This window comes from Poecilia formosa, unplaced genomic scaffold (assembly GCF_000485575.1).
Source record: "Poecilia formosa unplaced genomic scaffold, Poecilia_formosa-5.1.2 Scaffold442, whole genome shotgun sequence".
NCBI classification, from domain to species: Eukaryota; Metazoa; Chordata; class Actinopteri; order Cyprinodontiformes; family Poeciliidae; genus Poecilia; species Poecilia formosa.
The window spans coordinates 255,990-269,069 of record NW_006800381.1 but is presented as its reverse complement, the minus strand read 5'-3'; the positions used below and the strand labels follow the sequence as shown (position 1 = coordinate 269,069).

The 13,080-nt window shown below is 36.7% G+C and overlaps 2 protein-coding genes and 1 long non-coding RNA gene across 3 annotated transcripts in view; 1 reads left to right on the top strand and 2 right to left on the bottom strand.

The window, feature by feature from the left end:
• LOC107833751 (uncharacterized) overlaps nucleotides 1-922 on the top strand; it is a 29,201-nt gene extending 28,279 nt beyond the window's left edge. The window contains exon 3 of the long non-coding RNA XR_001659519.1: nucleotides 912-922. This is a non-coding gene — a long non-coding RNA (uncharacterized LOC107833751). The remainder of the gene's footprint in view (nucleotides 1-911) is intronic.
• The window catches only part of tjp1b (tight junction protein 1b), a 106,100-nt gene extending 98,440 nt beyond the window's left edge, over nucleotides 1-7,660 (bottom strand). Inside the window, exons 1-2 of the mRNA XM_016663759.1 lie at nucleotides 7,372-7,660; nucleotides 4,660-4,771 (exon numbers count right to left, since the gene is read on the bottom strand). Coding sequence (XP_016519245.1) covers nucleotides 4,660-4,688 — 29 coding nt within the window. The 5' untranslated portion in view covers nucleotides 4,689-4,771; nucleotides 7,372-7,660. The remainder of the gene's footprint in view (nucleotides 1-4,659; nucleotides 4,772-7,371) is intronic.
• A 3,623-nt stretch (nucleotides 7,661-11,283) lies between these two features.
• duox (dual oxidase) overlaps nucleotides 11,284-13,080 on the bottom strand; it is a 26,768-nt gene continuing 24,971 nt past the window's right edge. Inside the window, exons 33-34 of the mRNA XM_016663763.1 lie at nucleotides 12,685-12,813; nucleotides 11,284-11,771 (exon numbers count right to left, since the gene is read on the bottom strand). Of these exons, the coding sequence (XP_016519249.1) occupies nucleotides 11,649-11,771; nucleotides 12,685-12,813 (252 nt within the window). The 3' untranslated portion in view covers nucleotides 11,284-11,648. The remainder of the gene's footprint in view (nucleotides 11,772-12,684; nucleotides 12,814-13,080) is intronic.

Below are 13,080 nucleotides of genomic sequence, written 5' to 3'. Positions count from 1 at the left end.
GTGTGTGTGTGTGTGTGTGTGTGTGTGTGTGTGTGTGTGTGTGTGTGTGTCTTAGTGCTCACCATCTTGGGTATTCTTAAAGGCTAGGTGGCTAATTAGCAGTGAAGACACTCTCCTCCTCAAGGTCCTTGTCCTTTTCTGCTCCTCCTCTTCTTGCTTCAAACGAGTGCATTTTATTTACCATTCTTCCCCCCAACCATGATGAACTCAGCTTCCTCTTATGCTCTGCTTTCACGCCATACACTACACCAGTGGCCCTTCCAGGACTGAGATGGCCAAAGGGGACCTGAGAAGGGCCCTTTATGGATGGAGGATGCTATGTGGAGATCAGGGGGTGAATAGCTGCCCTCCACCAGGCTACAAGCTTGTTAGATGGCCTCCCAGAGCAAATATGAACTCAAGATATTAGAGACTTGAAGTAAATTTCATGAGGAAGCTGTATGGTCATCCTTGTACTATATAAAAATGTTACATTTTTAGTTCACCAGTGTACAGCATGTCTTCTTAACTTAGCACAACCCCATACATTGAGGCATTTTATTGGGATTTCATGTGTAAGATCATAACTGTGATTTTTATGAGGTGAATTATGAAAAGTGTGGCATGCGTTTACTATTCAACCCCGGAGTCGATACTTTCTAGAACCTTTCACTGCAGCTACTGCTTCTAATATGTGGGGCACAATGTCTCCACATACTTATATCCTTTCTTTTTTGTTTGTTTGTTTTGCTGCATTCGAACTTTGGTGTTTAGATGTGGACTTTGTGCCATCCTAACACTTGAAAGTGCTTTGATAATAACAAATCCTTTGTAGCTCGGGCTGTTAAGAGATTGCCCCAGTATCTAAGGTGGCAGCGTCTCCTTCATAAGCTGTCGACGGATTCTCCCACCTGAGGTGTGGATCTTTGCAGCTCCTCCACAGTTACCATTGGCCTCTAGGCTGCTGCTCTGGTTAATGCTGTCCTTGGCAGTTCAGGTTGTGCCACACTGCTATTATCATATAAGATAATGGGTAAAAACAATCATCCATGAGATGATCAAAGCTTAGAAATATTATTTTATAACCTAACTGTGATTTGAACTTCTTCAAAACTTTTTTTTTTCTGATTAGTCCAGTATGATTAATAATGGACTGATCTCTAATGTTCTCTAATGTTCTCTAACAAACCTCTGAGGCCTTTACAGAAAAGCTGCGTTTAAACTGAAAGTACATAACAAAGAAAACCTTTTTAAACTAATTAATTTTAACTCCCTGTAAAAGTGACTTTTAAAGACTGTTGCATTAAAGGAGACCAAATGCAGTAAACACCCACTCAGATTTATATTTAGAGAAAAAAGAGAAAATAAACCGTCTCTCATCTCATTTCCCTTCTATTTCCCTATTTTTTTTTGCTGTTCTGCATTAGTTTGTCACATTAATTCCAAATAAAACACCTTGTAGTTTTAAAACATCAAAATACGAATAAACTCTGAGGCCACGAATTGTTGTAAGTCGCTGCATTTTTCACTGTTGTCCGATTTCTTAGTGGAAGCATTTAGGCAAACATAACCAGGAGGCCCTTACAGTGAGAACCTGGGTGGTCTTAAACATCACCATGAGAGTTAAGTGCAGTGAAAGCAAAGCATAAGTGAATCAGGAAGAGGGGATAAGAGTGTCTCCTCAGTACAATAAGACAGGTGTGGAGAGGAGGGGGTCTGCAGAAGCAGAGCAAGCGGCAGAAGAAAAGAGAGCGAGAAGGACGGGCGCATATTTCGCAATTTAATACGCTAACTAATGAGATTTACCCAACTTTGTTTTATTAAGTTATAATAACAGGCGCTAACTTACTTTTTGTTATTATTATTAACTTTCTTAAACTGTTTAATTTGCTTAAAGCCTCAGAAAAGTTTCTGCATACATTCTTTCAGCACCAACAAGCTGCGCTACTTCAGAATTAATTCAACCGTTTTCTATTTCTACGACTTCCTTTATTACGTTTGCACAGGGGGAAAACACTTTTCGAAAACTTAATATGCACATGTCTTTGAGCGAAGTGCTTGTTCAAAATCACATTTTGAAATTAAAGTTGTTTTTTTGTGACATTTTGATTTTTTTCCCTTATGATTAGTTATTGGCTCAGTAATAATGGTTCATACAGAAAGCAGAATTATTTATACTGAAAATGCTCCAATTCCAGCTTTGCTCACTAATCTTGATTTGTTTTTATTGCACACATAAATGTTTTATTTTTAAATAATGTGCTAAAATAAATTGACTTGTAAAATAAAATAAATTATATATAATATATAATATATATACAAATTCAAATTATTAAATTGATAATGATTGCAAATTAAAAATTAAATTAATACTGTATATACACATATAAATTAGAATTGATAAATATGTATATTATATAAATTATATTTATAAACTATTATTATATACGTATATAAAATTTTTAATTTTGTTGTTTACCTGTTTTTAAACTTTCATCTTTGTTTGAATCTACGTGCCTCGATTGCCTGTCATTTTTCTGCACCTGAATTTCCCCACCTTGATACAGCAAAAACCATTTCTTTTTCTATTATTTGTAAAATATTTGAAAACAACAATTCCTTTCGCTTGCCATTTGTCTTGGATTATCGTATTAAATCCCAATAAAACACAAATTGTGAAAAGGTTCAAAGGTTACGGAGACGTTTGCAAGGCACCGTTCAATCTGGCAGCCAGCAGGCCCATGAAACAGAAGCCCAGAGATGTAATTAAATCCAGCGCACTCGCTCCCAGTCAGCAGGATACGGACAAGAGGCGACACAAAAACTAATAAACACAATGCCTTTCTGAACCACACACAGCTGACAATATGCCTCCGCTTCCACTTGGATCGAAGAAATATCCAAAGACCCAACTCGACTTGGCGCTAACACACAGGTCAGATAATTGACACCAGAACACATTCAAAGCCATGCTCTGGCATAATAAGGCAGCCATTACTTTAGCCAGTTTCCATCCTACATCTTCCAAGAATTAGCAAACAAAAAATAGTGCTTTTATTCTTGAAATACTTTGAATAGCTAAAAATCAACCGATACCTTCTTCAAATAAATATGAAAGATGCTACAGCCCAAAGAGCGTCCATTTGGTATGAACCCAAATAAAACCGCATAAGGCTGTCATTAAATTTTAAGCAGACTTACGTTGCCTTGTTAGCGAGCTGCATCTCCTGTGGAGGCTCTGTGACCATTCTGGCAGTGTGTGCTGCTATGCTTTGTTGTGTGTGTTGGTTTATTTCTGTCAGCCTGTCTGTTTGTGTGTGTCACTACCCAGGGACAGACCACTGGGATGGCAGCCTCTGCGCTGACTTTGCTGTCATAAATTAAAAAGGCCTCCTTAACGGTCTAGAGAGCATATCAGCTTTTCTGTCCCATCACATCCATGTGACCCCTGCCCCCCAACGGCCGGTCAGACCGCCAAACACACTCGCACTGCATGTAAAGACCCCACGCCCCCCCCGCACTCGGCTGCAGCGTTAGCTTGATCTCCAGAGGTCTAACATGCAACACACACACACACACACACACACACACCAGGACAGACATCGCCTCACAGTTGTGACACATTCACGAAGCGAAGGGCTGACACACAGTGACACAATCGACTGCAGTGAAGCTCGTCTAGTTGTTCTTCAGGAGACTGGCTCAGCAAATCTCATTTTATGCTCCTCTTTTTCATTTTTAGTGTCAACCTTTCCCTTCCTCCCACACCCTGTTTTATTTCTAAAGGTGACCTATTATTCTTTCTTGGTTGGGATAGGCCTATGGTTGATACAAAACATATTTCATTTTTATTTTTTGCACAAAATCCTTTTTCGATAATGATTTGGTCTCCTTTCAGAATGAGTCGTTTTAGAGACTCTTGTCACTTTAAATTTAAATAAGCTGCTGCTGGTCATGCCCCCAATTCAAAATGGCAGATATATAGACGAATAGTTATAAAACAATTGCTAGTTTCAAGTACAAATAAATTAGTACACTTGAATTAAGACAAAACTATTGTACAACTGTACATCTTTGAAAAGCAGAAGTGGAGCCTCCTGCACAACCAACAAGAATGCAGTATGTGGTTTCTGAATGGTAAGTGAATAACAAAACAATTGTCTTTTCCAGCAGTCATTGCACAGTGCAAACAAACATGCTGGAGCTTATCTTTTGGTTGATAGGTGAATGGCTGAGGTTGCTAAGAAACGGGCTGGGATTGGCTGGGGTTGCTAGGTGACCACACAGTGCCTTTCAGTTGTGACTTTACATTTCAGAGGTTTTTGAAACTTAGTTCATTTTCCAGACACCAAAAAATTTAAGTGCTGTTATTTCCCTTATAACTGTAACTTAAAACAATCTCCTATATTGAGCTGAAAAGTTACTTGCAAATTTCGTCTCATTTCAAGTGTACTATATTTGCAATAGTGACTACACCAAAAATAATTGCTGCAATTTTGAGTTTTTGCTGTGTATTTACTCCTATGCAGTCAATTTATCTTTATTTTACCAATTTGTTAATGTTTGTATTTCAGCTTTTTTTTCATGCATTGTCAAAAAAAAAAGCAATAAAACTGAACTCTCAAAACATTTTTTTCCCATAATTTTATGTGAAATTAGTTACATGTACTGTGGGCTCACCTCGTGTTGAACATAGGGTTCGTGTACATTGGGGGTGGACACAGAGGCTGCTCTGCCGGACTGTTTGGGGGTACAGAGAACCCCACTTTCTTGCTCTGTCCTGGGACTCCATCTGTGGATGCAGAGGAATATCTTTATTCACACCTCATCCTATTAGTTTGGCATCAGCTCTACCCACAGAAACTCACTCAACCAAAAACGTGGGCTATGATAGGACATTGTAAAAGTATTTATCCTCAGAATTTTGTTTACTTTGTGTCACGATTAGATAGAGGAACCTCTAACAGTTAATTTTAACTCTTCCTATAGATTTTGGTTGTAAATATCCATGTATGTTTAGAGCTGTTGTTTTCTATAAAGGTAGCCTGGTAAAAACCAGTCCCTTGTTCTACGTTTTGCTTCGTTGAGAAGCAATAAACCTGAACTTGCTTGCTGGAGCCGCGGACGGTTGAAGTTTTGAATTTTATCCGATCGCTAACGTTTACCCGTGACGTACGTAAATGCGCCACTTCGACGCTATGAAACTTACCGGAAGTTGCCTGCGCTGTAAATAACCGTCCTCCACTAAGAAGAGAGAAGTGCAGAGCCGAACGGCTGTTAATGTTAATTCAATATTTGGAAGCGTGACCAACACTTACTTAATATGACTTCGTTCACTTCCTCCGTCGCCATTGCTAAAACTAAAACAGCGCAGAAAATCTACGTCATCGTTTACGACGGCTCCTTCTGTTCGCTGATTGGCCCGATTGAAATTCTACTGGAGAAATGCAGGATTCTTCCAGGATTGGTCTGTACTTTGCTCCAGTCATCTTACGATAACCGTGACCAGTAGCGATGCTCGATAACTGATACCACTGATTTCATTTCCGAACCACATGAATAATAATAACGGAGTAACTCTAAAATAAGTGTTGCTGTTTTATAATATGGGTCATTCAAATTGAAATTCGGAGTAAAATATTTAGTTAAACAATTAATTATAATAATAATAATAAGAAGAAAAACTTTATTTCAGAATTTAGGTATTTATTTTTACTGAGTGATTGGGCTTCTTATGGTGAAAGGAAAAGTAGTTATCCACCAACCAACTAAAATAGACAAAATCTCAGTAATATAGTTTCTTTCTACTGTATTTTCGTTAATGGTATACGTTACCTCAAATAACTGAAGTATCAAAAGTATCAGTGTTTTCAAATAAGAATTGATTTTAGAGCATTTCTGGTATCCCTGTCCCTGCTGAAGAAAATTGTCCCCCTCAGTATGATGCTTTAAATAGAACATCTTCTTTTTTTTTCTTTTAGTAATGGCTTTTTACTCTTCCACAAAGTCCAGTTTTTGTGGATTGCAGGACTAATAGTTGTCCTGTCAACAGATTTCCACCTGGCTCTCTGCTGCTTCTCCAGGGTTTCCCTACCCTCTTGGACTTTTTTCTTCACATATGCACTATTTAGTGTTGGTTTAATACATAAGGTCCAAATATAATCAATCTTTTAAAGGTTTAATACTTTTGCAGGTCACTGTGAGTGAAACGGTCCAAACTGCTGCCATGTCTGGCCATATGTTGTAGCAGGCTAGTTAGCAGCGCTGGCTGCTCGGTAATCCCCTCAGCCACCCAGATTTAAGAGGCTATTTTTGCAGACTCTTAGTCTGAGTCTCTGGCTTACTGATAAGTAGTTTTTCTGTCTTTGTCATTTTTCTTTGTTTTGCTTCACATGGTGAGTTCAATGCGACCAAAACTATGTGGCAATTAGGGCTGCAGTTTATGATTATTTTAGTCATCAGTTATTCTGATGATTTCATTCAATATCCAAAAATACTTTATTGATCCCAAAGTGAAATTAAATGTTGTTGTAACTCATATTATTTTAAATTATTCAAAGAGGTATTGCAGATGGTATTGGCCGTTGACAGGAAAGATCTCCTGTAGTGGTCTGTATTACAGCGATTTTGAACATGCCTCTGACTAAAGACACTCTGTTTTGTTCGATTAATATATATATATATATATATATATATATATATATATATATATATATATATATATATATATTAATGGTACGTTCTGCAGGTTTTTCATTTAACATCTTAAGAATTTATTTTCTCTAATATTAGAAATAATTCAATCCCTTTTTAAAAAAGGAAAATAATCACTTGTTGCCTGAAATGCATTCTGTTACAGTAACACATTTTGCTGGACAATAACTCGTCCCAGAAACTATTGTGATAATATCATTTTGAGACCATTTCTAAGCAATATAGTATGGTATAATAATGCAATAATGTGTTGTCAAAGATGAATAAATTCTAATGAACATTTAATAGTAGAACTGGAAGACACTTTAAATATCCAAAATAAACAAACAACACAACAGACACAAAAAATAAAATGAATGAAAACAAAATTATCCTTCAAAAAAGATCTAGCTGAGATCAAAACACCAGACTGCAGACTTTTGTCAGCCAGATTTTGATAGAAAGAGAGCAACAATAAATCATGTAAATGGGAATTATTGACCCCGTTTTAATTTATGATGCGATTAATTGATTTATCGCTTATTGCGACAGGCCTGCTGATAAATTGTTTCAGCTCTTGTGCACAGTCCGTCCGTATTTGACAGGTGCTTGATTGAAAAATGAAACAGCACTGCTGATGCATTTTCTTTTTTAGTCTGGTGGTAATTATCAAAAATAAGAGCTACTCCATCTGTGTACCTTCTCCATCCAACAGGAAGCAGGTCAGCAGGCGAGGACACACCTCCTCCAAAACGGAGCAGAAAGAGCCGAAAGCAGCGGGCCCTTTAGAGGACAGGTGATTTAGGAACACCTCCGCCCGTCCTCTGCTGGACTCCTGACCCAGGATCTCCTTGTACTCCACCAGTGAGAAGACCTTGTCGTACACCAGGTAGGGGAGCACAGCATTGACATCCAGCTCACTAAGGATCTGCTCTCTGTGCTCTTTGAGGATCTTCGCCGCCCATCTCTTCCTCTTCCTGGTGCATGGCCTCTTGCCAGATTTCTGCTGCTGCTGCTGCTGCTTCTTCTGCTTCTTCTGCTGCTGCTGCTGCTGCTTCTTCTGCTTCTTCACAAACCACTTCTTGGAGCCACTGCCAAACATCTTCAAGTCGTGGAGGCCCACCAAAACTTCTCCCACTGCTCTGTCAGCACAGCTCCCAAAGGAGAGGAAGTGCATATTTCCTGCCAGCGTGAACACTCTGCCACATATTTCTTTGAGCTAACCCTTTGTTGTCGTCTGAGTCGTTTATCTGGGGCAGGAAGAAACAATCTGGACAGTAGCTGATTTTTAGCTGGGTACTTAGCAGCTCTAAGAAGATTAACAACCTCTTAAGTACTGCCATGCACACTGCTCTACGCTCCTCACACATCCTAAACATGTTGTGCATTGTCTCCTCACTTGTTGGTAGATTAAGACATTCATTGAAGCAGACTTTAAAGGGGACGTATTATGCAAAATTAACATTTTGCACATTTTTGTACTTTCATTTGAGTCTCAGCTGATTCTAAAAACAGTCCAAGTGCTTAAGGGAGCCACCCAGATGTTTTTTGTTTTTTTTTGGCAATAAGTTCATGTTAAATGAGTTGTTTCAAAAACTTCTGGAATGTAACATTACAAATCAGCAACCCCAGTGAAGCCCAGACCCGTTACCTAGCAACACCAGTGTAACTCTGTCCATCACCTAGCAACCCAGGCTGGATTCTAACATGATTGGTCATCTGTTTTACTGGTGTACAATGGCTGCTGGGAAAAAACACAACAAGCGTTAAGTTTTTAAATTACCATCCAGAAGCCTTAACTCTTGTTCCATTCTTATTGGTTGTGCAGGAGGCTACACTTAAGCTTATCAAAGATCTAAATTTTGCAAGCTTTTATAGATCCATTTGGGTTTGAAATGCTTCTAAAAATAAGCCCAAGTGCTTAAAAACCCATGCAGTTGGGCTTTTTTGGCAATAATTTAATATTTTTTCGTGTCTGGAAAATGAGTCGTTTCAAACTCATTTTGTGTTAAAGACACATTTAACTGGCACTGTTACTTAGCAACCAAAGCTGAGCTCCAGCATGTTTGGTCAGGTGGTTTTATTACTGTATGCGCTGCACAATGGCTGCTGGAAAAGGCAAGTGTTTTGTTGCTGACTTACCATTCAGAAGCTGCATTCTTGTTGGTTGTTGTGCAGGAGGCTCTATTTCTGCTTTTCAAAGATATACAATTGTTTATCTCCTTGCAGACATTTTTCTTTAGGCCAGCAGCAGATTGTTTGGATTTAAAGTGACAAGATGCCCTAAAATGGCTCAAAATAGGCAGAACTGAGCAAATTAAAATCTCTTTTTTTTTAATTATTTTGTGCAAGGAAATGCAATGAATATGTTTTGTATAGACCATTGACCTGTCCTAGTCTGTTCAAGGAAACATATCAGGTCACCTTTAAACCATCAGGCTTGAAAAACCATCTGTATTCCTCCTTTTCCTTCCCAGCTCCTTCTTGGAGAATATTTCAGAAGTTATTTTGGTCCTGCTGACTGGCCTGAAAAGCTCCAGGGACTTTGAAAACAAGGTTAGTGATTCAACTCCTCCACTCATTGTGGAAAACTTGTGTAAAGTGAATGAGACGTACAGCTAAGGTCCCTCCTGAGCAAGAAAGTTGCAGCATTCATCAGTCCATTGATCAGCCCTCCAACAACTTCACCTTCCTGCTTATTGCTGTGAATGTGACACCCGATTAAAGCAAGATTAAAACCCGTTCCCTATGTGCACCGACCCGTCACGCTGAACCGCAGAGAAGCATTTAACATGTAATTGGATGGAGCAAGGGCGTTTAAAGGGGGAGCTTAATGTATTGTACTGAAAATCTATAAAAATAGGAATAAAAGCAGAACAAATCGATATGACCTTGGACCAAATTTTTATCCAGCTGCTGTGACGGAGGTGAGGATGAGCGGCTCTTTTCCAGAAGAGGGTGCCATTTCATCAGCCGGTTTCACTTAAACTAACCAGAAAAAACTCTTAATTATATTTTTTTTCCACATAGAAAAAAACTAAATGGGACTAAAAATGTGCGACCAGTTCGACTCAATATGAATTTACAACAAATCAGTATTTATTTTACTTTATACTCACGTCTGCTGATATTAAATTATGTTTAAAACTGAACGATTTTAGTTTTTTTTTTTCATTTTATATTGTAAATCTGAATTTAAATGTATTTTAAGGGAGTTTATGATGTAAAAGGCCGACTTTATTCTAACACCCCTAATTAAAATTCAACAAAATTAGTTTCCTACATAATTAAAAAATATATTAAATTCACATTTCACAATTATTTAACACATATTTTGTCTTGTTTCTAATCACGTAATCCTAGTAAAAACACACATATATATTTAATTGAGTCAAAAGAAAAATAAAAAAGACAAAAAAGTCAGAAAAAAGAAAGAAAAAGTAAAGGGGGAAAAAAGGAAGAGATAAAAAATGGCAAAATAGAAAAGAAAGAGAGGACGAAAAGGAAATTAAGATAATAAAAGGAAAATCACAAAAGAAAAGAATAAAAAAGACAAAAGAAAGAAGGAAAAAGAAAGAAAAAGCAAAAAAGGAAGAGAAAGGAAAAGGAAAAAGAAGAAAAGAGAAAGAAAAAGGGAAAAAGACAAAAAATGGACAAAAGAAAAAAGAATCAGGAAGAAACAAAAGGAAAAAAGGAAAAAAAAGAAAAATAAGAAAAATATAAAAATCCTTCTACATGCATGTTACTATAAATCCTTTTTCTTAATCTGAAATGTATTTGATTCATAAACAAACTGATCTCCAAGTCAGTGAAACAATCACCAAGCATAACAAATATCAAACTTATTCCAGTGAATAAGCAGGACAAGGGCTGCTAAGGCTGAGCAATTCACATAATTACACGACACACACAGAAAACTGCAGACTGTTGGAAAGAATTTAACATTTCAGTAGAGCGGCCTGCCTTATCAGTCAACCAATAAATCCAATTTATCAGTTTGGATGAACTCGAGTGCAGTTTTAGTCTAAAAGCGAGCTGCACCAGAAGGAGCCGACAGCAGAAATTTGAGAGCCTTCGCTGCACAAAACCTCACAGGTCCTTACATAATCAAACCTCCCCAAGTCAGATGAAATATTTTATTACAGGTTGAACACAAAGAAACAATTAAGTCATGATTTTTAAAACATACTCCAAAAATTCAAGTATATCTGCATATTGAAGAAACTGATTTAAAACAAGTTGGTTCATTTGCAAATGAAGGTGGTTTGAATCCATTTACATCTACAGCAAATAAATAAATTACTTACTCCACTGTAAGAATACAAAATCTCACCAAGTAATTCTGGACTATTTTTTATTGCAAGTATCTTAAAACACAAAAAATGAGACAAAACCTGATTTACAAGTAACTTTTCAACAAGATATACAAGTTTGTTTTAAGCTAATAACTCCTTAATATTGATTAAAAAGTACTACTTTCATTCACAGATTATTTCCTCCCTTCATTTCCTTTTTCTATATTTGTATAGCACATTATTATTTCACTTATAAGAAAACATTTTATAAGTGAATTAATATTAAGGAATTATTGGCCTTAAACAAGCTCCTATATCTTGCTGAAAGATACTTAGAAGTTAGTTTTGTCTTATTTCAAGCATGCTCAGATATTACTAGGTTTTTATTACTTGGTATTTTGTAATTTTACAGTGGTCATGAATAAAGAAAGTGAATTATGAAAAAAAAATACATTCCTATGACTTTGAACAAGTTAAATTTTCTTGTTCCTGATTGCAATCAATGTAGGAATCATGTTTCTGATTAGAGAACAAAACTGCAAAGAAAAGATGTTTATTTAGGTGGATTAAAATAAACTTCAAGCCAAAAAAACCCAAAAACCTACTGCAATGGTTGTAACATTTTTGCTGAAATATTAATTATCAATAGTGTTGTTTCTGTAACTCAAAGCTCAGGACTGATCAGAAGTTTTCATAGTGATGCATGAAGTAGGCCTGATCTCTCTTGTTCATCTTCTGACACGCTTTCTCCACGTTCTTGGTCAGTCCAGGCGGTCCGCAGCTGAACACGCCGATTTTACCGACCTGAGGAAGAATGATAAAGAACCATGAAGCTTCAAAAGTTAAATATGGCTGTCCAGGCTTTATCATCTGGGCGAGGATTTCCTTTGCAAACACACAGAATGCTGCAAAAGATAGAAACATTGAATTTCATATTTTTATTTTTATTAAATAAAAAGACTATTTTATTTAATGAGATTAACTGAAATGGATAGAATTTTATTTTAATAAAATATTTTTATCTAATCTTATTAGATAAAGATTAAATTAACTATTTAATAAATATAAAATATTTACATTTTTATTTAATTTTTTCTCACATTTACTATTTTAATTTTTGTTGTGCTTTCTTTTGTGCAAAATGACAATGAAAATAATTCTTATTCTATTCAATAATTATTACATCCATTTAGCATAAATGCTGCCTCATACTTTCTGATTTTAGTTAGAAATTAGTTCTGTGATGGAAAATATGATCAGGTACTTTTTAAATCTGATCTTGAATATTTTACCAGATACAATTTTCCACTACAGTCCCCTCTTTTCATAAGATAATGTGTAATATTTTTATTCTAATCCCATCAAGTTTTATTTAACCTTCACAGTTTAGGTTTTTTGCAGCTTCCTTCTGTCTTTTTCTTGTCAAAAACTTTTCTATTTTTAGCTAAAGAAGCAAAACAACCTGATAAACTCGACTGGCAGCCGATCAGAAAGATGAACATGACAAATAATTTCCTGAATTTTCCCTCTGTGGGACAATAAAGGCTTTTTCTCTCTTCTATCTCCAAGTTATTTAAACTTATGTTTTATAATAAAAACAAAAACAATTTTTAAATGTAAACTTTTTTTTCCACTTTTTTCTCCTCTTCCCTCTGAGTTCCCTTTAGCGCCCCCTGGTGGCCCTCCCCACTTTGAAAAACAGTGACAGAGCACTGACCTCAGGGTGAACTTCCTGCAAAGAGCTGAAGAAGGAGACGAAGGGCGGACGCCCAAAGTGAGTGACGGAGCGCAGGCCGGTGAAGAGGCTGCGGTTCCACACCTTCTGAAAGTGGCGCTCACACACGTACTGCACAGAGGAGAGCAAAGCGGCCTTAACGGTAAGATAAACAGAAGTCATGGCTGATAAGCTGAAACAGATCAAAATTTAACATGATAATTCAGCTTAAATACAAAACATTTTTAAAATAAGTATGCAAACCTTTGAACTCTAATGAGGCGTTCAAGTTACCTGGGATGTGGGAACTCTGAGCTACTTTTTCTTAAAGGGGCAGTGTGTGTTTTCCAGCCATAAAGTGCAATTTTATAGTATAATCAAGTTACCATGTTACCTACA